The sequence below is a fragment of the Neopsephotus bourkii genome, unplaced genomic scaffold (assembly GCF_033783945.1).
Source record: "Neopsephotus bourkii isolate Nb327-2 ecotype Australia unplaced genomic scaffold, CSIRO-AGI_Nbou_v1 NB_947, whole genome shotgun sequence".
Classification (NCBI taxonomy): domain Eukaryota; kingdom Metazoa; phylum Chordata; class Aves; order Psittaciformes; family Psittacidae; genus Neopsephotus; species Neopsephotus bourkii.
This window is the reverse complement of record NW_026901441.1, coordinates 942,443-966,272: the sequence shown is the minus strand read 5'-3', so window position 1 is coordinate 966,272 and position 23,830 is coordinate 942,443. Positions and strand designations below refer to the sequence as shown.

At 37.4% G+C, this 23,830-nt stretch overlaps 1 protein-coding gene across 23 annotated transcripts in view; it reads left to right on the top strand.

Moving 5' to 3' along the window:
* The window catches only part of RIMS1 (regulating synaptic membrane exocytosis 1), a 298,538-nt gene that overhangs the window by 113,185 nt on the left and 161,523 nt on the right, over positions 1 to 23,830 (top strand). For 19 of the 23 annotated variants that reach the window (XM_061358527.1, XM_061358526.1, XM_061358549.1 and 16 more), the window contains one exon: positions 1,051 to 1,062. The exons of 1 other annotated variant lie outside the window; for it this stretch is intronic. In XM_061358527.1, the coding sequence (XP_061214511.1) occupies positions 1,051 to 1,062 (12 nt within the window). Of the gene's footprint in view, positions 1 to 1,050; positions 1,063 to 21,590; positions 21,668 to 23,830 lie in introns of those variants that run through there. 3 more of the 23 variants (XM_061358553.1, XM_061358555.1, XM_061358539.1) reach the window with 2 other exon arrangements.

Sequence of the window (23,830 nt, the reverse complement as noted above, 5' to 3'; positions counted from 1 at the left end):
CAAAGGGTTTCCAAGAATACCCTCTGTTCAGTCAGTCCCCTCCAAAGAGCTGGCTACTCACTTGTACATGAGTGACTGGCTCTGTGTTTGGAAGACCATTACCCAGTGATTATTTTTAGCTGATCATTTAGGACTAATGTGTGTTATAAAATGTTTTTTATTGCATAAATAAGGGTTTTTTATCTATCATGAGATGGAATAACTTTCTTATATGCTTTAAGGTGCCAATCTTTTGTAGGGGAAATGCATCAATGCTCTTTGTCTCAAAACAAATTCAGTTAAAAATGATCACGAATTTTATGACAGATAATCGTGCTCACAATGGAATTGGTTTATGGCCTTTCACTTTCTTTGAGCTAAACATCAACAGAATAGGGCTTCTGAACTTTCATGTAAGCAACAACAAAAAAATCCTGAGAAAAAAATGCGTTTAATCTTTATGTGGAAGTTTTCTGTAGCTGTGATGTATTTGTGAGTCTATTAAATTACATGCACATTCTGAAAATGTTACATAGGTGCATTGGACAAAAAGATTCAGATATTCATATTTCAATATATAAACAGATGCATTCAATACAAATAGATGCATTACACTGCATCACCTGCAGGTGGTGTCATTAGAGCAAGTCTATGAAAATATAGTTTACTTTGATATGTTATACTGTTAATTAGTGTGTATGATACAGACTATCTCTACTCAGAAAAAGATGGAATGTATTGTAATTATTTTTACCCACTGTTTCAAGTCACAGAAGTGAAGAAGTGTTTGTACTTTCATTCATTTGTAACTTGCCTTTTGTTTGTTCTATTGTTTAAGCTTCTGTGGCTTAGGGTTGGAAAACATGTTTTCTACATATGCAGTAATGTCATCTTTTTATTTAAAGCTTTTTTATTTTTTCTTTGAAATTTTATGTTTTAATCTCTTTGTAGAGAGTTACTAGAATTGCATTTCTTTGAAATCTGTCTATTAATACTTGCCTATTTTATTCTTTTTCTCTTCTTTTTTTTCTTTTCTCTTTTTATTCTGCTTCCTTGGATGCTTTCCCAAAGGAGGACAAAGTGGTTAGAATCCATGCTTTTTATCATTTATTATTATACTGTTGTTAGTTATCTGGGAAACATTTTAATGTAAAAAACTGAACTGAAATTTTAGTCAACTAAAGGGAGGGGGGAAAGAACAGGGGTCCTAGCATCTAGGCCCTGCCTATCCCCTAGCTTAACACAGGCTTCAAGATAGCTCAGCAAGGAAACTGGAGACTGTTGTCAAAATTGGGGCAATAAAAGAAATCAGTTAAGAACTTAGAATTATTAATAGGCTATAAAATACAGGAGGTAATGAAGTGTAATAAAGCTTTAGTTCATAAAACTGTCTTTGGTTAACATCTTGACTATTTGCATGAAAGGTCCTTCCATCACGTTCAGGAAATCTAATTTAGTATTTTAATTGTAATTTTACATTGATTTACGTGGTTTGCTGTGTTTCACTTCTGGCTGCAGCAGCAATTCAGGGAATTGTTGTGAAATCAGCTTTTTACTTTACATTTGGAATAATGCACATAGGCAAAGTTTAACCTCTTACAACTGGATATAGGTATGGTGAGCAAGATAGAGTAAAAGCTTTGCAAATGTGTAATTACCATTTAAAAAATTTGTAAAACTTTTAGGATCAAGTACTGGCGTATGCTCTACTAACGTCTGTGTCATATCTGAGGTACGTGAGGGTTGTTCCCTGTTCATCTCTGCGTCCTGTGTATAGAGAAAGGGATGGCGATACTTCAGCAGAACAGTGCGTGTTCACTTACAGCTTCTTCTCAGGCAGGTTTGCAAAAGGTGGTATTTTAACTTGGAGATTTAGATAGTGGGAATTAGTCAGCAGCTGAAACAAGTGTAAAGTCATTACAGTCCAATGTAGTTTCGGACATGTGGATGGTGGTGTTATACTTGTATTATGAAGTGGTGGTATGCCCCAACTTACGTTATAGCATACATGTAACCTTTTATAGTACTATACTGTGTAACGCCCAGAGAAAATTATTTCTATCTCACCTGCATATTGTGGTAGATTTTTTCATAAGGCAGCAGTGTTCTAAGAGCAGGGTTGTCTTTCTAATGGTTATGAAGTATAACTCACTACAGCTTCATTCCACTGTTTTCAGTGTGGTACTCTGAAGAAAGTGCTGAAATAATCTGGGACTTCCAGATCTTTTCCATTCTATTCATCTAAATCACTTAGGATAGAGTTGGAGAAGTTTCAGCTCGGTAACCGATGTCTTACTAAAGCAGTGCATCATTGATGCATCCATGGGTGTGTATTAAAAGGCTAGTGCACTTGCAACAGTCATCTTCAGGGCCAGAAACAGCAAAGCTCTTAAGTGCCATAAGTGCCATTTAGGTACAATTTAGCCACGTAGGTTTTGGAGAGCAATACAGGCAAACTTCACCTGACTTGCTTATGTGCTTGATGCATCCTTCACGCTTCAGTCTGTGACAAAAACTTTGCTAGATAACTGAAATATTGGTAGTCCACATAGAGTAGAGAATGTGCCTTTGATAAGGTGACAGCTTAGGTGTTCATCTTTGAAAAATGTCATTTGGGATCCACAAACTAGACTCCACTGATGCGCGCTGAAGTCATGTTTCCTGAAGACATACTGACACATTTGGATTGTCCTAAGTTCAATTAAAAATACTCTCACTGTTTGCACTTGCCTTGGTTTAGGTTTTGCGGTGTTGAACTCCAAGCTTCCACATGCCACGAAAATGCCCTAATGTGCCCTAATAATATACTTGAAAATATCTTCTGTACCTTGTGATGAAGCTAAGCTGCATCTCTTTAACAGCTGGAAAATTAAGGGAGTCAGAGGCAAAGTATCCAATAATTAGTCCTGATTGTGTGAGGAACCTGGGAAACTTTTTTATAAAGTACAGCTGTTTTAGCAGTGCTTGTCTCTGAAAGCTAATGAAATATATAGAACAAATTAGTTAAAAAACGTTATCACGTATCTAGCAAATAACATCCTTTATAAGCAGAACAACTGGTATAACTCATGAAAGCAACACGAGGAATATTTTACTATTTTCAGTGGCTCAACATTCTTGATTATTCTACATATAGGGAAAAACCCGTCTTTATCTGATGAGTTTAATGTTAGTAAAGACTTTTTAAACATGTTTATATGAGCCTTGTTCTCTCCACATGAATTTTTATCACAATAAATTATATTAATATTAAAACACATGCACCAAGTTCCTACAAGTTAGGAGTGCATCAGCTGGAAAGGGCGATGAAGTGTGTGATATCAAAGTGCTAAGTCCAGGAAAATTGTCCTAGATTTGAGCTATTTCATGCAGAGTTGCAGAATTAATGAGACCTCACCTGGGATGTTGTGTAACATGTGTTACCCAGCTTTGACAAATGCAAACTGTGACAGGCACAAAAAAAGTCATGCAGAGGATGGTCAAAGAAATAAAAAGCTGTTTATATGGGAGAAGACTAGAGACTAGGGGGACAAAAGCTAGAGTAATCATAACTGATATATAGAAATATAGTAATTTTAAATAAAAATAGCCTTCACTCAGGAGGATAGTAAATGCAGAAGACCGATTGGGTGTAACTTGGCTGTAAATGCTCTTGGCCTGGAAAAAGGTTTTGCAATCAGAAGAGTAAAGTCTTAGGAAATGTTTCCATGTCACATTCCAATAACATTTCAAAGGTTAAATTTGAGAAGTTTAGGAAAGGATTTATGCAGTATAGTTGCTTTTTGCTGTAGGGGAGTGTATTAGGTCCTGAAGAAAATCCTGTCAACTGCTGCTTCTAGCTAAATACTTTTAAAATGGGGTATAAATAATGTAATACTTTTCGAAGCTGTTCTTCACCTTTCTGAGTAACTAACCAAATATATTTGAAGGACTGTTTAAAAAATATGTAGCATATGTGCTCTGTTCATTTAAAATAATAAAGGACATCCCAAACATTCATTCCTTGTAGTGTGCGTGTTAGCTGGCATCTTAGGTTTGTCAAGACATGACTCCAGTATGCTTACTAAATTAATTGGCAATAACTGGTACATCCTAGTGGCTAATGGGGCACATAATTTGCCATGATTCTTATTCTAATATGTCAAAATGTACACCTAAATATGTGTCTTGAGTTCTTCCATGTTCTTTGAGTATTGGTTTGCTTTTCATACTTTTCACCTGAGCCTGCTTGTTACAGGCAGGCCACATTTAATGGGAGCATTGTCAGATAAGAAGACTGATAGCTAGTCTGCTTATTCAAATCAGGCTTAAATGTAGTTGTACAGTGAGAGCATTCATTGTTAATAATATTACTAATAATATTGGGTTTGAAAACAGCTGGCAGTCACCTGATGTACAGAAAAAGGGCAAATGTTTTCCTTCATGTTACCTTAGTATTCAGAAACAATGTTATGTGAATGTGGCAACCTATTCACTGTGGCCCCTGAGCATTTCTGCATACTTCTAAAGAAGGAAGAATGTTATCAGTACAGACTTTTACATGAGACTTCATTTCAGAAGGAAGTCATGTAGGTGCTTAGAGAAAAGCTACTTTTAATTTGGCACAATGTTTTATAGGTGTTGTCAGTTCCTTAGAGTGTGTCTGCACTTTCACCCTGGATCCTTCAAGCTGTGTTTCGTACACCAGCATTTTAATTCTTTCCATTCCATTCACTCTCTCCTCTGATATAAACTATCAGGGTTATTAGGGCAGTGGAGGAGCGAGCAAAATGTCCAGCTGGAGCTTCTCCCTGGTTTGGCAAGGAGTGGGCAGAGCTCTGGCTGAGTACTCCTGCTTGCTCTGTTCTTCCCTCCAGCGGTGCCACAGCCTTTAGAGCACAAAACCACCTGAAAATACAGCTTTTTTTCCTTGCATCATTCCTGTAAAACTTCCTCTTAATACTTGATTAGGAAATGTGCTTCCTTTGTAAGCATCTGATGTATGAAGTCATATGGCTCTGTTTCTCCTTATATAATAGGAGATACATTTTGGGGTACAAAAGTAGTCTTGAATGAGTGAATGCAGTTTCTTTGGATTGAAATTAAAGGTTTTGTGAGGTGCTGTGGGTGTATTGAACTAAGTGCAATTCGTGTGATAGTCAGTTAAGTGGAAGATCCATGTTCCAGATTAAGCTAAATATTTATCTTCAGAAATCAGTCTACCATTCTACAGATTTCATTAAGATTTTACAAGTTCTGATCAAGTTTAAAGTGAAAAGAATTGAGAGCAAGTGATGAAAGACAGTTTTGCCACTGTTTCCTGTGTTTTCCTGAGATGTTAGTTGTGCAGAATAGAGCTGTTTGCTTACACATTTTTCTGTTTGCATACATAAGGACAACTGAGAGCAAATCAGGATGTAAAATACATTGTACATAGAATGGAATTGATTTAACTGAACTGAGTGGTATGCGGCTGCAGAAAGTAATGCCAGTTATCAGTGCTGAGATACTGGAGATTCATATTTCTGATCTGGCTTTCACTGAAATTGTTTTCATTTTGGTATAATGTCAGTGATTTATACTTGGAAAGAAAGACAATTTGGAAACATTTCCCTAATTGTGTGTCAGGTATTTTTACAGGGTGTTTGTCATTTAGTTCCTTTAAATTAGGCTTCAAATTTCCTTACATAATGACTTGCCAATTTAAGCCTTACTAACTTGGGTGCATATGCCATGCAATTCAGCTGTGTACTGTTAGTTTTAACAGAAGTTGTTAATATTGCCAGAACAAAATGTCTGGATTGTCAGGAGTGTTTTTACATCCCTTTCACAGAACTCTTATGTCAATTTGTTCATTAAAAGGCTAATTTGTGTGAAATTCTGACTAATACTGCTGCAGAACAACAATAAAAAAATCCATCAGAAAGAAGTGAGATTACAAATCAAATTGCAAAGTGATAGGAGATAAATCCTCTCTCTCTAACATTCAACATTATTTGTTTCCTAAAAGATTTGGGGTTTGTATGCATCAGGAAAGAAGTGCTCATTTTCAGTTATCGCTCCCTGGAACTTCTGCTTTCAGCAGATAATAGAAAAAAAAGAAAAAAACCCAAACAGCAGTCCAGCAAGAAACTGAGGAATTCTATCTCAAGTAACGTGTGGAGCACTGGACTCTGCTTTCTGGGAAGTTACTTCACTTGCAAAAAAATCCAAGAGTTATTTTTTTTTAATAAATTTTTAAAATTAGCTTGTTTTCCACCCAGTTTGCTGCAGCAATGTGTTTTGATTTTTAATACCTGTTTTTCAGTGTCCAGCTGGCAAAAATGTTGTTTCTTGTACACAAAAGGAAAAGCAGGCAGCTGTTACTCGTGCTTCAAAGTTAATCAGATCAGAACTTCTTCATTTAATGGTTGGACTGTAGAAGTGTCATTAGACAGCTGATTTTTGTCCCCTCACTATAGCTTTTAGTCAGCATTAGAACAGTAACTGCTCAAGTCCTTGTTTTGTTGAGGGTTAGTTTACCTGTTAGCCAACTACTTTAACTGTCTAGCCACGCGATTCTACAGTTGATGACCAAGAAAATACATTGTTATTGCAGCCCTCTTTCCTAACAGCATATGCCTTCAGCATAGTATTTTTATCATTTTAACACTAACAATCTCACATTCTGTTTGGTCCATTTAAGTTGATGGTATAAAGCTGGAGATCAAGAGAACCTTTGAGTGATTCTCCAAGCAATGCTCTGTATCCTACTGCTTCAGCTATTGTCTGAGGTGTGGGAGATCAGTGTTCAATTCCGTGGTGATTACAGCTTACTTTCCCAGATGAGAATACAGTGCTGTCAGTATGGAAGTAAAGAGGAACATCTTCCTACCTGACTTGGGTCTGCCTCACTACAAAGTTAGAGTGGAAAATGTTGAAATTATTTGCCTGGTTTTCTTTTTGTCCAGAAGTACACATTACATTAGTATTTAGATGTGCCTTTGCTGAAAAGTAGGACATCCATGTAGACTGATCTGTATATAGATGATAACTTTTGAAGCATAGTCACCTCACAGATCTGTTTCTGGCTTCTCCAGCTCTTCATTCACTTTAATATGATTCCAGTAATGTTGCTGTAGAAAGAAAGCAAACTCAGATTTAAGTCCATGCAAAACCTATATATAGCAAGTTGCAGTTTTGCATGAGAGGTCACCATATTTATTTGGAGCTGCTCTTGCATCCTTTCAGTCCATTTTACACATTTAATTGTCTGTAAAGTCATCCTGGAGTATAAAATCCAGAAGTTTGGAATAAAGAGGTGATGAATCCAGAGGCTGTAACAGGTATAGGTAATTCTAATTTGCCCATGACTAGGTTCTCTGGAATCTGGCTTGCACATATTTATTATATCAACACATTAGGGAATAAGATCATATTGTTGGATAGTTTTACAGCTCTTTGAAATTAATGATCTGCAGTATTAGCTGGAGGACAACGTGGAAGCCAGTGCACTCTACCTGTGTGCAGGTGGAGTGAGTCTGCATATAACCCACTTTTCCAGTGTACGTCTGTGCAGTGAATCTGATCATTGGAAATGCGTTTGTGTTGTGCAATGCTCTGAATGGAAATTAAGTAAAAGTGCCTAGTGTGTATACTTGTGTGATGTCAGATAGTTAATATACTTACCCAGCATTTGTTTGTGTGAGAGCTAGCCTGTCAATCAAGGACACATCTGGCAGTCAGAATCCTACATATCATCATTTTGGGCAGAGGCACAATTCTTTGTTTTCACTAGTTACAAAATAATGTGCAGTGCTAAATGGACTAAATTCAGCAAACTGATTTCTGGGGCTATTTTGTCACACCCAAACCAAAGAGATTTAGCTAAAAAGAGATCTTGCTGCAAAGAGAGATTTCAGAAGATTATGACCTATTAGGAATTATAAGAAACCAACAAGCAGCAGAAAAAAATTCAGAGGACAAATTAATTATGAGGAATAGATGTAATCTGTGTTCTCCTTCTCTCTGTGTTTCTCTGTTTATTATAAATAACCATAATCCTCATCCAGGATTAAAATTCAGTGTACTTTCAGCAATGCAATGTCCTAGATAAATGATACTTACATCTATGCTTTTATATCTCTAGTATCTTTTTACATTTTGGAGCATTTTGTGATTTCGCTTAACAGATGGATGCTTCCATCTATGTATCTCCAGTGCTGCAGTTAGTGAGGATTTTTAGGATGGATTGTCATAGAGAAACCTGAGGTACAGGAATTTATTAAATACAATGCGATTTTGAGGATGGAATATTGTCTGTCAAGCAAGCAAATCGATAGACAAGGTTTCTGTAATGTTTTGTGGGGTTCTAGTTAACCCCCCTCCCCCCCCCTCAACTGTGATTAGAAAATATCTGTTACTGGTTGTTTAATGGTTGGTAAGAGACTAAGTAAAAATCTACACAAAATGTAATCTGCATTTCATTAAGAAGCAGATAAAATCTAATAATTTTTTTAACTCCAATTGAGATTTCCAAAGAGCTGCAAGTTACTTAGGCTGAAGTACATCACGTTCTGTGCAGTTTCAGTATTCCAACTAAAACACCATCAACAAATTTACATGTAATAGGTTTACAGAAAATTTGGAATTAAATGTTATTTTCTTAATGATCTATTAGATTTGTAATTAACTTGCTCATAAAAAGCAGACTTTCATAGCAAACCCATTTGTATTGGTGAGTTTTGTGAAAAGATTTGAAATATTACATTGCAGAAAGTTGAGTATTACTGAGAAATACAGGTTTAATTCTAGAGATGAGCAGATGTTGCTGGGTCTGTAAGTAGATGAGCATGTGCACGATGGTTCTAGAGAAAATGTTTGTATGTTGCTGGGATTAATGGTAGTGTAACTTGCATCTCTGCAACCTGTGGTAAATGATCAAAACTCACATATACTGTCGTATGCATGCATTGGCAAAGTTAATTTTTCTCTCTGTAACTTTTTTCCACTTGCCAAATAGCTTCTACAGAAAGAGAGAAGGCATCTGAAGGGCCATCCTGCAAACTGCTCTCAGATCTTTGTCAGCCCAAGAGCTTTACCCTTCAGGGTTATTTGAATCAGCCCTTTTAGCTTAGAAACCTGCTTTCCCAGCTGATTTCAGGGACTGATCTGATTGTCTTTGTGGGTGGGTTAAAGCGACCACAGAGGCAACTTCTTGCCCATTTAAGTGCAATGCAGCAGAAAAAAGCAACAAGTTGGAGAGGAATTAAATGGAGGAAAATTTCCTATATTGTTTTGGTTTTTACCCCTATGCTTTCAGCACAGATACAACCTTACTCTTTTGTATCTGTGAGTATCCTGTGTTGCAGGTTATATCCCTTTGTTCTATACACCTATGTTTTCCTGTAATCAGCAGGTATTTAGTAGAGCCTATTGTTCACATTAGAGGAGCTGCCTTTCTGGGTCACTTCTGCAGCCTGTTAAAGAGGAGGTTGGTAAGGTGTCCAAGAGGGATTAACTCAATACATTTACCTGTCAGAATGAATAGGAATCAATTCCAGATGACAACCCTAACTTTATATATGAGCTGCGTTCATGCTTTCATTATACTTAGTGGAGGAGATGGGTGTGCCTCAGAGTGATTCAGCTTGCTCTGAACTGAACTAAATCTGCTCTGAACCTTTACCACCTGTAGTGCCCATTTAGGAATGTATAGCTCCTAGGCATCTAGCGTCGTATAAGGTACTGCCGTGTTTTGTTGTAGCTTCCAGCAGCTACCCCAGATAAGGGTGGCTTTCAGGTAATTCCTGTGTAATACTGAGCAGCTCCACATCTATTTTGGGAATGTTAGGGCACTGCAGGTAGAACTGAATGCCAGTATAGAGGCAGTTGAATCCTGCTACAGATTTTCATTAGTTACAGTAGGAAATCTGGCAGCAGAGATGTCCTCTGGACACATTTAGAAACCTATATTTTGTCTTATCTCAAATGAAACTCTACACGCTCAGTCTGGATCTTCTGTACAAACCTACGCCTCCTCTCCCCTACAGGCAACCTGACAATTCATACAGCAGCAGGTATTTTTTTTAGCTTTTTGTCTCCTACATAAATGGACCTTCTTCAGAGGGGGTATCTATGATCTTATGCAGTCTGGGCTGTGTGGAAAGTTGTGAATATATTCTGCTATAGAGAGTTCAGTTTGGTTTTTTTTCCCCCACATTAAAGATTAAGCTTCCTAATGTACAATGCCTTAAATTGTTCTTGGATCCTTCTGGAGCTGGCTGTATCTAGCATGGGGCAGCCCCAGCCTCTCCTCACAGAAGCCACCCTGCAGCCCCTCCACTGTCAGCACCTGGCGACTGGCACTCAACACAGCTTCAGCCATCCCCCAGCAGCACTAATGCAGCCTAAGGGAGGCTGGCCTGTGCCGACTGTCCCTTCGCAGTCCTCATACTATTTTCTCTTTCTGCCTATCCTGGGATCAGCTCACCATTGCTTAATTACTTTCATTTCTTTGACCATAAGTGTATGTAGTTAAAGCTCTTTTTAGTGAGCTGACTGGACTTGATTTTTTTTTATTTGATGCAAGAAACAATATCTGTTTTCAGAGTAAAGTGCAGATTTTTTAAACTTTATTTTGGAAAGTATTCTCTTTTAATTTTCCCTTCTTCTTTTTTTTTTTTTTTTTTTTTAGAGTTAGAAGATCCCTTACACAGCCAGTGGCACGCAGGTTGTCAACATCCTCATGAGCTTGCTTTCATTTTTCATTTCTTTCTCAACTTCTGATAATCTTTCTGTTTGCCTTCAACTTTTTAAAACTATATTATGGCAAGTTTTGATGCAGTGTTGTTAATAGCCTTTATTTCAATTATAAGCTAATTTATAATTAAGTAATAATTCAATAGACAATAATGTTGCACTTAGCATCCCACTGTTACATTATACGTTCTGTAATAAATTAGAACCATGCAAAAGCAACTTTGCATATACCAAGTGGATGAAAATTAGTTAAATGAGGATCGCAGAGGCAATTCTAAACAAGCATCAACATGAAAAGAACTTTCTAGTTTAGCCCCAGAGGTGTTATATTTGGGGTTTAACTGCTTTAACATTTGTTTTTAAAAGTCATTCTTTTGAAAGTGAGAAATTTTGGCAAGAAGAGCTTCCTGACATAGAACACCTTATATTGTTTGGAAGCTGGCTGTTTTCTCAAAGCTCATATCACATATTGTGCTGCCTACCCTTTCACTTTGTTAAGGCCTTCAATTTGATAGGACTAAGTGTTTCACTGTTTTATTTTAGAGCTGCTCATAGGTGACTAAGAACTAAATTTTTTTGGCTGTATCTGTGTTATGAATGTAGGTAGTACAACTGTATGGGCCGAGAAGAATCACATTTCCCCCTTGCTTCTTGGTTTTATTTTTCTGTCATTTGAAGTATATAACCTGCCCACCATATGGTTCAACCATAATTACTATTTCTTAGCAGTTTATCTTACTGAATAGCTGAAAGGTATGTACTCAATCTTTCTTCCTTCTTTATGTCTGATAGCCTCCTGGATAGCTAACTTCAGCTGCCCAGTCATTTCCTTTTCAAATTTGAATGTCACGTGGTGTTGTATTAAACAAGTGAAAAGAAGCCCTTCAAACAGAAAGGAGAGCAGTGTTCAAGATTAACCTAGTATACAGCAACTTTATGCTTCTGTCATGTAAATTCTTTTTACAAAAAATTTATAAAATTCTTTTTTGTAAAACTTTTTTTACAAAAAATTCTTTTTACAAAAATTTCTTGTAAATTCTGTGGGGTGACTAAGTATAGCAAATACTGTAAATGTTCCATAAATAAAAGGTGTTTGTGCTAGCACATCAAGTGACATGGCATATTCTTAGCAACTCTTTAAACCAAAATGTTTATTCTCTCCCTGTAGTAATATTTCTTATGAAGGATAAGTAAACATATGCAGATTTAGAAATGGAAGAGTCACTTCTGCTTTGATTTAATTTGAAAGACAGCCATTCAAATGATGCTGAAAAGTTGGCACTATAGTCTGACTTATGCAGAGCATGACTTTCAGTGTGAATCTTAAACTTTTGAGTTCTGTCATGTTCTGCACGCAGCAAGTGCTTATAGGGCTAGCAATACTCTTATCATTGGTGCTGAGGGGAAAATAAAAATTCTTCTAGTGGCTGAACTTTAAAGCTCACAATAGTTCTTGTTTCTTAAAATAGGCAGGACACAAAAAAAAAAAAGTGAAGGGTTTGCAAATAAAAGATTGCAGTGCCACATGATTATTACAAAAGCTGCTAGACTTGCTCTGTTTCCATTTAGAGCTTTAGTGGCTCACATTCAATCTGCCACTGTTTGCTGCTGTGTACTAAGAGTCCTAGTAAGCTCATTTATTAGGTGGTTTGTCGTAGTGCACATGTGTGTGTGTAGTCCTGTTAATGTCTTATGCTGATTTTTGCCTGAAGAGATATAAAGCTTGCCAAAAAGTATTTTTGTTAAAAGAGAAAGATAAACCCGAATCCCCAGATGCCTTCTTTTCTGAAGAGGAAAAAAAAATGAGGAAAAGAAGTAGTTTCCTCTAAAGTAAGTTTTGTCTGTACATCATCAGTTCCAAATGGTATATGATAATGATATATCACCTTTGATACATGACAAGATGAGAACCCAATTTTCTTGCTCTTTCCAGTACACTTGCTTCCTCTTAATTCCTGATTTTGACCTATAATCTTCCTATTGCCTCTGTCTGAAACTTTATCTTCCACTTGTTCTTGCCTCTTTAATTATTCCATTCACCATGCTTTGAACCTCTCTACCTCTTTGTCCATGTCCTCTTAGACATTCTTTCTTCTTGGCCACATCATCCTGTAAATCTTCCCTCTTACCCTGTCTTCTTTTATCTAGAGACAATGAATAGCTGAAGTGGTTAAGAGAAAGTAAAGACAACAGGGCAGAAGAGTCTGACCTCGAGTAAATCAGTCGTATTTAAGCTGGGATAAACCGCTGGTTTTAGTATAATCATCTAAAACTTAGAGACAACCAGACTAAAATAGTGCTAACCTTTTTTTTTAATACGTAGTCTACTGACCTGATTTCAGTATGGATTTAAAATTGATTATGAAAGGGAAAGAAATGCATATTAATGATTAAACTCACATTCTAGAAACAACAGGTATTACTGTAACAAAATCTTCTAGAAAATATTTCATAAAACATCATGGCTATGGATAAGGGTGGAGTTGTCTGATTGTCTTTTATGTCTCTTTTGAGCTTAAATAACCCAAGTTGATTTGTTTCTTTGGGATGATTCTGGTGGCTATATTACATAATCCGAATTTAAAAGAATGGGAGTTCAAAGATGGAATCATTACAATGAATCAAAACTGAGAGGAGCGGTACTGTGAGCAGAAAGATACCAGAAGAGTTGGTCAGAATGGTCTTCAGTTTAAAAGATCATCAGACTTTTTGGACTTAGCAAAAGGCTGATGTATCTGAAAGTTATTTGTTTACCAGATGTACCACATGATCAGAAATATTCCTGATTCCTACAAGGTTGTGTTTAGTGTTCAGGTACTGTGAATATAGCTGAATACCGAACATTAAAAACATCTGTATGAAGGAAGGTGAGCCAAATTTAGCAGTAGATGGACCCCACTAGCTCTGGAAGCTGTCACCATGGGAAGTCTACCTTTTACCAATCAGGGAACAAGGAAGTTCAATTCTTAGTTGCCGATACATTTCTCTTTCCTCTATATAGTGTTCAAGTGCCTGGGGAGCTAGCATTTAAGAGGGATCTAGCTGGCCATAATCTGTTACCTGACTGAAAATATTGCTGGTGTCTGCTGAATAGACTACATGTATGCACAAAAAGTCTTGACCCATCTATAAATGTGGACTGAGGGCTCAGGAGCCTTATATTTGTTTCACCATGGAGTATGCATCCCTCCATTTCTGACCATAAAGAAGCAGGATATCCTTGGCTGTTAAGTCTTCCCCTCATACCCCTAAGTCATCACTGTACTATATGCCTTTCGTTTGTTTAGGAAATGCAAAGCATCATTAGATATCTGTGAATATACAGGTAAGTGCAGAAGATCAGAATGATTGTCTCATCACCTAGCAAAGTTCTGATCTCAGTTTTTGAACCTGTTTTTATAACAGTAGCTTCATTGGATAATGAAACATCATTGCTGTATGAATTCCCCAACTGTAATGTTCTGCACTGCCATACATCTTCTTACCTTGTTGAAACTCTCCTCTTTCCCTGTGTGGTCTGCCAGTAGTATTGTAAATTCAGGACAGTGAACTTATGAAATCGATACTGTGTATGGTCTGTGGAATGGCTGTAACAGTGCGCTGTTGAGATCAGTCATAAAAATGTATAATATTCTTACACTGGCACAAAACTCCTACTGCATTTTCCTGCCCCTTTTGCCTTTTCCTTATCTTTTAAATCTTCCATATTCAAAATCACAGTTGTTTACCCCTTTCTCAGTCACCCTATAGTCTTTACTTTCCTAAAAATCTGCACTTTTCCTTACCAAAAATACATTGTTTGCCCCATGTTTTTCTTTTTAATTAAATCTTAGATATCCACTCAGATTTGTTGTAGAACACTGATATTCTCTCTTCCCCTTCCTCAAATCTTCTGTCCCAGATTTACTGAGATACCTTTGTGCTCGAGCTTGGTAGCACAGATAGCACTTAACCAGCTTAGCCTCAGACTCTGCACCTGGAGCGAGAGGTGGGAAAATTAAGAGAAAAGACCATGGACATCTCAGAAGGTAGGATCAACAAAGATGAAATGTAAAAAAAAACCCAAAAGCCAAAAAACTTTGTAATCCTTTCAGTAAGGGAGTAACTGCAAATAAGATGTTGAACCAACTTGCACGGTGTGTTGTGGTTTCCCAGGATAGTCCGGTAGTTTTTCCAGAAGAGGAGGTCAGATTGCTGATCTGTGTAAAGCAGAATGTTGCAAAAAGAAAAAGTATGTTTGTTTTGAAAATAGCTGTTATAAACATTTAAGAAGCTGCGGTGATGAAATCAAAGTGGGAAGAATGCGTCTTCTGTCATTATAAGCATTTCATACATTTACATGCATAACAAGACATCAAGCTTAAGTATTGCTAATTGTGTGAAGAGCACTACAGACTGAGTCTGGGAGACACTGTGAATCGTGAATGTGTATAACGTGTAGGGCACAATCCTACTTGGTGCTTTGTCAAAACCCTTACTGGGCAGTACTAGCTGTTGCAAAATATTCATTTATAAGTAGGCACCCTATGATACTTAACATTCCCCAAGCATGAAAAGTTCTGTATAGCTGTATTTCCACCATGGTGATTTACAGTTAAATAATACAAATTTTGCTCACATTGGTAGGGTTTCATCATGAATTAATTTATTTAAGTTTACGTTTCCAGGTTTATCAGGATTCTGTTTAGTATGATATCTCTATGTGCTATAAAAAAGTATCTGTAACAGATCATTTGGGAACCATTGCACATCTTTGCTCTCTGCCTCAGAATAGTGTGAAGACCACTGGCTGTCCCTGACAGTGGTGGTAATTCAGGGGTGCACACAGGGGTGCCCAGGCCTGGGAGGAAGCGTACCCTTGGTGCCATGCCCTCTATCACCAAATCACTTGGGAATTAGATGCTTAATTTCAAAATCTAGTTGTGGATAAGGCTCTGACAGTTTTATTCTAGGCTTTGTGTGGACTTGGGGGTGGGAGAGCTCTAAGCAAAACTTAGAAGCCAGAACTTCGCAGTATAGGAGTTAGTGGGAAACAGGGGGATATGCTGGGTAAGCAGAGCTGCTAGTCATCCAGCACGATTCTCTGCAAATGGAAAGGTGATCTAAGTGGTCAGAGAAGGCCTCTGTCAAGCTGCACAGCAGAGATCGCTCCAGTGAGGTTATCCTGAAAGATGTCAAAAATATGCGTTCTGTTCTTTCAAACAGACTGTTTTCATGAATTTGTTTGAAATGGCAGATCTGAATGTGCTGCATACTCTCCCTTATGTTCCTTGGGCAGGTAGTTGTGTCATCCATAAAAATCTTTGTCCTAAACTGATTGTCACTGATTCAGGTAGCTCCCACTACAAATACTCCTGAACTGTCAGCCATCATCTATTGCCTTCTATCCCTATTTACATAGTCAGTAATGATCCTCCTCTTCCTCACAGCCCCTGGATTTCTGCGTCATGTCTGCACAGTGCTCTGTTAGTCTTATCTCCACTGCCTCTTCCTATGGATCCAAAGTCTTCGTAAGCTTTGTTCATCTCCTGTGTCCATTGTTCTTTCCCGTGAATTGTCCCTGCAGATGGAGGTACTCAGAATGGAGCTGGTGATCCAATAGTGGCTGTTAAGGCCAATACGTTCCTCTGAGTAACTCAACAGTGACATTCATTTCACAGATTGGGAACCCCAAATACAGGTTTAGGGAAACAATGTCTTTTTAATCTGGAGAGAATGCCATCAGCTGTTAACACCTTATTTTAACATGGGATAGAGACACTTAATCTCTGAAATACCTGGAGATGCATATATATATACATGATAAATATAAGACAACGGTTCTCACTAACCCATATTGGCAGTTTTCAGGCACGCAGTCACTTCACTTTCATTAGATAGAGGTAAACTTAAGATCCAAGATACCTAAGTTTCTCAGTGCTTTATTCCATACAGAATACAGAATGGTTGAGGTTTGAAGGGGGCCTCTGGAGGTACTCTACTCTAAATCCCTGCTCAGAGCAGGCCCAAGGCCATGGCCATGTCACACTGGGTTTTGAATGTCTCCAAGAATGAAGAGTTCATTATGCTTTTTTTATTTTGTGTATATCTGTGTGTTTGATAATACAAAATCAGAACTTAGTTCGTGCTCATTATGCCTTGTATGACCCATCAGGTGACCTACTCACTTTTCATTCCATGAGCTTTTTTTTTTTTCACTTCAAGAATTGGACTCTGAAATTAACTGTGTTTTGATTAACCTTCTTTACAACTTCTCTAGAGCTAGATGTTTCCGATTTCTTTTGCCGTTAATTATTTTATATTCTATACCAAAAAAGCCCTCTTTCTTCTGTACTACATTTGTTCTGATACAATTTGCATACAAAGAGAATATTTGTATACAAGAACAGTATAGAAAAATGGCAATATAGAAAATAACAATATAGAAATAACAATATAGACAAATATATAATAAATAATATATAAATAAATAAATAAAATGTGTTATAAGCTCCCACAGAGATGATGTACACACTCATGCACTATTAACGACAGTCTTGTTCTGAGCATGTCTATATTTTTGCTGCAGTCTGTAAATATGTAAGCGGTTAAGTGGAGCGGAAAGCTCCTGGTGAGTGCTCTCTGTTTTTTGAACAGGAGTTACAATGTTATATTGGTCCTGGCTGTCAGCTGTTTCATGCCATTTACTTCATTTTGTTAGACTTCTGTCATTTAAAAAACTTGTTTCCATCTTCCATGTGTAGCTGTAACTATGGAAACCATGAAGTGATTAAGAGGAATACAGTTAATGCTTCTGTGGCTCATCAAGACAGGCAAATGCTCAAATACTTAGACAAAACTTGTTGATTTTACGAAGGTTAGAAGAATACACAAAAAAGATTTGTGAGATGATTTTTAGTGTAGCTTAATGGTCTGTGAAAAATGGAGATTGATGTGACAGAAAATGTGCAAATCATGGCTACTACATTATCCAAAATATATTAAGAAATGGAAGGAAATTCAGGCAAGAGAAATGAAGCTGAAAACAAAACTATCTCTGAGGAAAGAGTGAGATCAAAGCAAAGATTTTTGAAGTTGTTATTGTTGCAGGGGCCTAGAAATTTCCCACTGCTGCTGAAATAAAAGTACTGAGAGTGAAACTGGAAAATGCGGACGAGTGAAGTAAGAGTGAGCGTAACGATATGGAAAATGGATTTTAAATGGTCTAAGCTTAAATACAGGGCCTGTGAATTAGTTAAACCCTTGGAATGTTTGGGATTACTGCATTTCAGAAAGAGTGGTCTAAGTGTCCTCATGATGACCTGTGGATCAATCAGCCTGTACTGATGCTGCACAAATTTTCTTAAGGATTTGCTTGTCTTCCGAAAAAGAAATCTTCAAGCCTAGACAAATCAGCCCAAATAATTAATATTTCTTGAGTCTCTTTGATTTTTAACAAGCCAGGATAAAGTCTCTCTGAGTTTTAACCCTTCCTTTCTCTTGGTATGATAGTTTCCTGTCTCCCTCAAAATTGTAAGTTTGTAGAACGCAGAGCTGCAAGGGCGTTCAGGTGCAAGGTTTCACAGGTTGTCCAACCTATAGTCCTGCTGTAGAAGGTCACCACTGGAACTGTGACAATACAATTTTTGTAGCATATTTTCGGTGGTGTGTACTAATTAATTTATTTTTTTGTTAGATTTAGGAAAAAAAACCCCAAAACCTTGCAGGGGGAGAATATTTCAGGTTACTCTGTAAGTGTGCTGGTATGAATCTTTAGACAAAGCCTATGACTTCTCTATTGGCAGTTTTGTTTTCTTCCTTGAACTCCAGAGATACTCTCAGAGAAGTATATTGCAATAGTGACTGGAACTTGGCATTGTGCTGGTTTAGATTTATTATTTCATACAATAACTTTAGTTGCCTGAATGTATCACATCCAGGATTACTGTAGAGAATGCTTAATTTTTGTGGAAGTTGTTGGGAGCTTTCTGAGAGATTGGCAGCTCTAGCTGAGAGATTTTGGCAGCAGGGCATGTGAAGAAAGTGAGTTGGTTTTTGATTTATTTTTATCTTAAAATGACTAGTAACGCTGTTGTTAGCAGCATTATCCACATAACTGGCATAAAGCATCCTTTTGATGTTAACTGCTTGCATGCTGGCTCTGCTGCATCTTTTCTACATCTTCCTGTTGGTAGTTAGTTGTCAGTTTAGAAACTTAGGCCATGAATGAGATTTGCGTGAACAGTGTGTTCAGTTGCCTAATAGTAGGCATCTGATGCCATTTTTGATGCCCTACAGTACATAAGACGCGTATGTCTGGCAGATGTGATGTGCCCTCTTAAGTGGCAAGTGGCAGCCAGGTGGGATGTGCTGACATCTCTAATGGCACTAGCCTGTCATTAGGCACAGGTTTTCATTTTATTTTGTTGTGTCTGCTTGAAAGTAAGTGGATTCTGTTTGGATGGAAACTTAAATGCCTGCCATGCCTGTAGTCACTTCTGTGTAGACACAAAAATGTAAGTGTCTTACTCTCATCCTTATTTGTACATGTAGGATCTGATTTGAAAAGTTAACATTTTGGTTAGCTATGAAAGGCAAGCAGGAAAAGAGCATGAAGCATGCTCTCTAGGGTAAGTAGAAAATTCTGATAAAGCAGGGTTTTAGACATCCCTCCTGGATGCTCTCACTCAAACATGTAAACGGCACTGCAGACTTGAGGGTGACATGTAGTTCTGTGAGCAGTGGGGCCTCTTTCCGCATGAACAAGTCTTGTGGTTGAATTGCTACATCGATTCTAGGATGCCAGGAAAAGATTGCACTCATGAAATACTCATAGGGCTTTTGCAGAACTGCCTATTTCATTAAACTTTTTAGAATATAAACCCTTAAAAACTTCCATGGCTGTGCAAAGTTTTATTACATTTTGTCCAGTGGGTTAAAATGTCATTGTGTGGGGAGAAAAGAGGGAAGAAACCAATCAGCTGTCAGCATAAACCTCATTTTCTTGCCAAACTGGGATAAAAATATCAAGCTGAAAACCTAAGTTATGAGGAAAATCTGCGCTGCACAGATATGGAAGAACAGAGAGTGCTAAAATGGCTTCAGTATCACAGTCTTGAAATGGCTGAGTCCCATACGTCTGATGAGCATCGGTGTGGGCAAAGGGGTCCTCTCCTTCCTTGGAGGGAATAATGGTAGAGAACTGTACTGTCCTGAACCCTTTAGTCTGGAGAACAAAACTTAAGAAAAAGGAGAACCTAGTCTCCAAGGCTACTTCTTTACTAGCAAATTAAACCTGATCCGGGACTATTCCTAGGTGTTAAGTGTATCTATGCTAGTAAATTGACAGAAGGCTGCTTGGCACGCTCTCGGTCTTCTGCCTGCTAGCATCACTTTTCCTGGTGTTTTGGGAGTTGGGGTACTCCAAAGCTTATCTCCAGAAGGCAATTTGAATGCAGCCACCTTTCTTTGAAGGAGAGCAGAAATTGTAGCATAGATACAGGTTATATCATGTTGTTTGGCTTCAGTGCTCAAAAACATGCCTGGGCAAGTTTAATACACTAATACTGGTGTCATTGCAAGACGTAGTTTAAAGGAAAGCATTCTCTTTCCATAGGAAAAACATCCTCTTTCTTTTGTTTGCCTCTGCTCCTGGCCACACGATTTCACTACTCATCATATCCCTCCATGAGAAAAACACAGATAAGTTTCTGCTGTGTTTTCAAATGCAAGTGGCTCCTGAGAGGACCTGACAGTCAAGAAAGAGGATCCAAGGGAGTATGGGGAAGCTGGGAACAAAGAAGGGAGATGACAAATCCTGACAGGGAAAAAGAAGAGCAAGAAAGGAGGGAAGTAGGGAGAAGACCTTTGCTTTTGGTGACCAGGAGCCATTAGATGAACTCAGCTGTGTATATAATTTTGAAAAATACATTTAATGAAAGCTTATATTCCCAAGCAGGTTGTCATTAGACAAGTAAAGTTGTTTTTTATTTTGGACTGATGTAAGGACTCAAGTAGATTTTCATCTTCATTTATTTATATTTTAATGGAGTGACGCCGGCCTGACACTTTAGCTAGGGTTTTATTACCAGATTCATTTTGATATAGCAAAAGGGATAAATACAATGCTGTATACTAATTTCATGGTTTGCTGCATGTTTTTATTATCACAGAAACATTAAGTGATATGTAGTCTAACTTAATTCTGTGAATGGTTTTGTAGGGGTAAATTGATAACATTTCTTCCCTCTGGCTTTCAAGAGATGACTTGCTGGGTGGTGCACAGCCCTGCTGAAGTTAATGATGCCTCAGGCAGCGAATAGGGTCTGCCTAATTGGATCTGTCTGAAATAGCTAGTGTCTTCTAGACATGCATAGAAGAAGTGGCTAAAGGAACGCTAAAAAAAGCAATAAACTGAAAAGATGTTGTGTATACATCCTTCAGAATGGAAATATGTAAGATTGCATGAAGGTTCAGTAAGGAACTAGCTTTAATATAACCTGCTATATCAACAGACTTGTTACCCAATTTGCTGTACAAATCAGGATGCATGGGAGTCAGCATAACTGGGGGTTTGCAGTTTCCAAACTCATGGAGTGTGGTCCTTATTTAGACTCCTCAGAATCTGTTACAGGTGGAGGATTTGGGGAACTTGCTCTGAACTTAGTCTGAGTATAGCCTCATATGTTTCACACAAATTTGGTTTCACGCAAAGTTTTTGTCTCCCTAATGTGATGTTGGCATCCCAGAGCATGTTTGGGAGTCTGTAAATTTGAATTTGAAAAAAAAAAGCCTTCTACAATGTAGTTTTGAAATACATAATTCTGGAGAAGTGTTCTTATTTTTTGTAACTAAAAATGTTCTTTTTCTCTATGTGTATAGTTGTATATATTACTTGCTATGGGCTCTTTCAAGTTGGAATTTCATGTTGTGTTAGTACAGGAATACTATTCCTACTGATTGTGGATCACATTCAGAAGTACCCATAAGAGTAAGTTTGAGGAATATTTTTCTATTCTGTGAATGGAATGCCCTGTATTCCACATGAAGGCAAGCATGGGGTCCTTCTAGCATGTTTTCACGCAGCCTGTGAAGTTTCCACGTGAACCTGTGTGGGAACTCTGCCGAGTCCTGTATGCACCACTTTATTATCGTTATATAGCAGTAAAGCCCAGAACCCTTTGCTATGCTATGAAAATGCACATTTTTGGAGATCCATGCATACGAACCCTTGGAATGAGGAGCACCCCTTTACTGGTTCTCTTTAATAGCTTCACATGCAGATATGCATTGACCTGTGCAAGAATGCAATAAAACAGAAACAAACCCAACCACAAAACCCCAACTCTGGATGTCTTTAGTGACTTACTGTAACACTGCATCCAAGCTCACCATCCAGAAAAAAGGTAAACAAACTGGTTTTGAAGTGACAGGCCAGGGTAAAATTGTCTAACACTCTTCATTTTACTGATGCACCGCGTGGAGGTCCAGAAGCCACGTTAGAGAGCTGTATGACTTCATCAGAGCATTTGTTTGGTTGCCTAACATCTGTGGATTGTTAAGATAAGTTATTACACAGACCTGCTTTAGTTTAGATTAGTTTGGACCTCATCCCAGTGTATTCAATCAGGATATAATTCCTGCATGCTGCTAAATTGCTTGCTTCATGTATTTCTCTAAAACTGTTTTTCAGTATACAGTTTTGTCAGTGAAACTCTTCTGTCACCTCAAGTTTTGGTTGGTTTTTTTGTTTGCTTTTTTTTTTCTTCTTTTAAAGAAAAGCTTTTATCATTTTTCTGTTTGGACCGAACATATCTCAAAGCAAACACGGCATTTGTTAAATCCTGAAGAGATTCCTAAACAGGGATGGTAGTGTAGCTTCTATGTGAGTATAATGCAGATTTCATACATATGTGTAAGCTGTGGTGGTTGGTATATACTGTGTCCAAACTGAAGTGTTTAAAGACAGCTGTAAGAAAATGGTTTTGTATTTACATGTTTAGTATTCCTTCTTTCTGTATTCTGTATTTTTCTGTGTTTATTTGTGAATTAGCTATTCCTGTGTGTTTAGATCTCAGGATATTTTGCATAAAATCAATTATAATATCAAAGATGATTATGTAAATTAATGGCAATTTCTTGAAATTTATTACATACTTTATACATATTTTAAATTATCAAATACATTAAATTGTAAATGAAGTCTGTTGCCGTTTTTGCACATTTGAACATGCCTAGATACATACACACATAATTCAATTAAAATATTTGTATTTTACTTTAGTATTCCTTATCCTTCCTTTAAGCAAACTCTAGTTGATTTATTTTTGTAATTAACACTTTTTTCAGCCTTCTCCATGAGCTGATAAAGTAGAGGCAGTGACATATTTTTCATTAATGGCTTTGGTTTGTAGCATTGACATAGATTTTATACACAGACACTTGCAGGCACAGTCCCGCAGTCTAATGAGCTGAGAATTGTATCAGCATCTATAAAGGCATTTAAAAATGTGGTTTTTTTTTCCTTTTAGTCTCGCTGTTTTTTTTAATACCTGTGATACTGACAGTAGATAGACCAAAAATCTATTCTATTGGAACAGATAGCCTGAATTGCTGTTTTGTGAGGTAGACTAGATAAAGCAAATAAGACATTTTGGAATCAAGGCTTTTTTCTTGCTAAAGGAGTAGGATTTATTTTGTTGAAGTTGCTGTTCCTATTACCCTACTGAGGGTTATCTGTTTTTATCATAATACATGTTTGTGCCACTGTTGGAATAACTGTAGCTTTTGATTAAGTTTTGGGTTGTTTGGTTTTTTTAAATTAAAATTTTAGTAGGTATTTCATGATCCTTCTTAAATAGAAATATAATGGCTACCTTTTGATAAAGGTACAGTCCAGATACAGAGAAAAGAATTGGATGCCTTCTTAGTGTGGTTTGGTCAAACAGTGGAAAAACAGTATTAGAAGTTCTGACATAGTCTTCAGACCTAAACAGATAAGTATTCTGAGCGTTTTAACTTAATTATGTTAAATATTAAAATTCTTATAATTTTTATCATGCTGTGTAAGCCGTGCACTTTCACCCCAAGCCAGAGAATGAGAGAGCTCGGTACCAGAGCTTTGTCCTTTTGCAGTTTCTTCCCTGAAGAGACT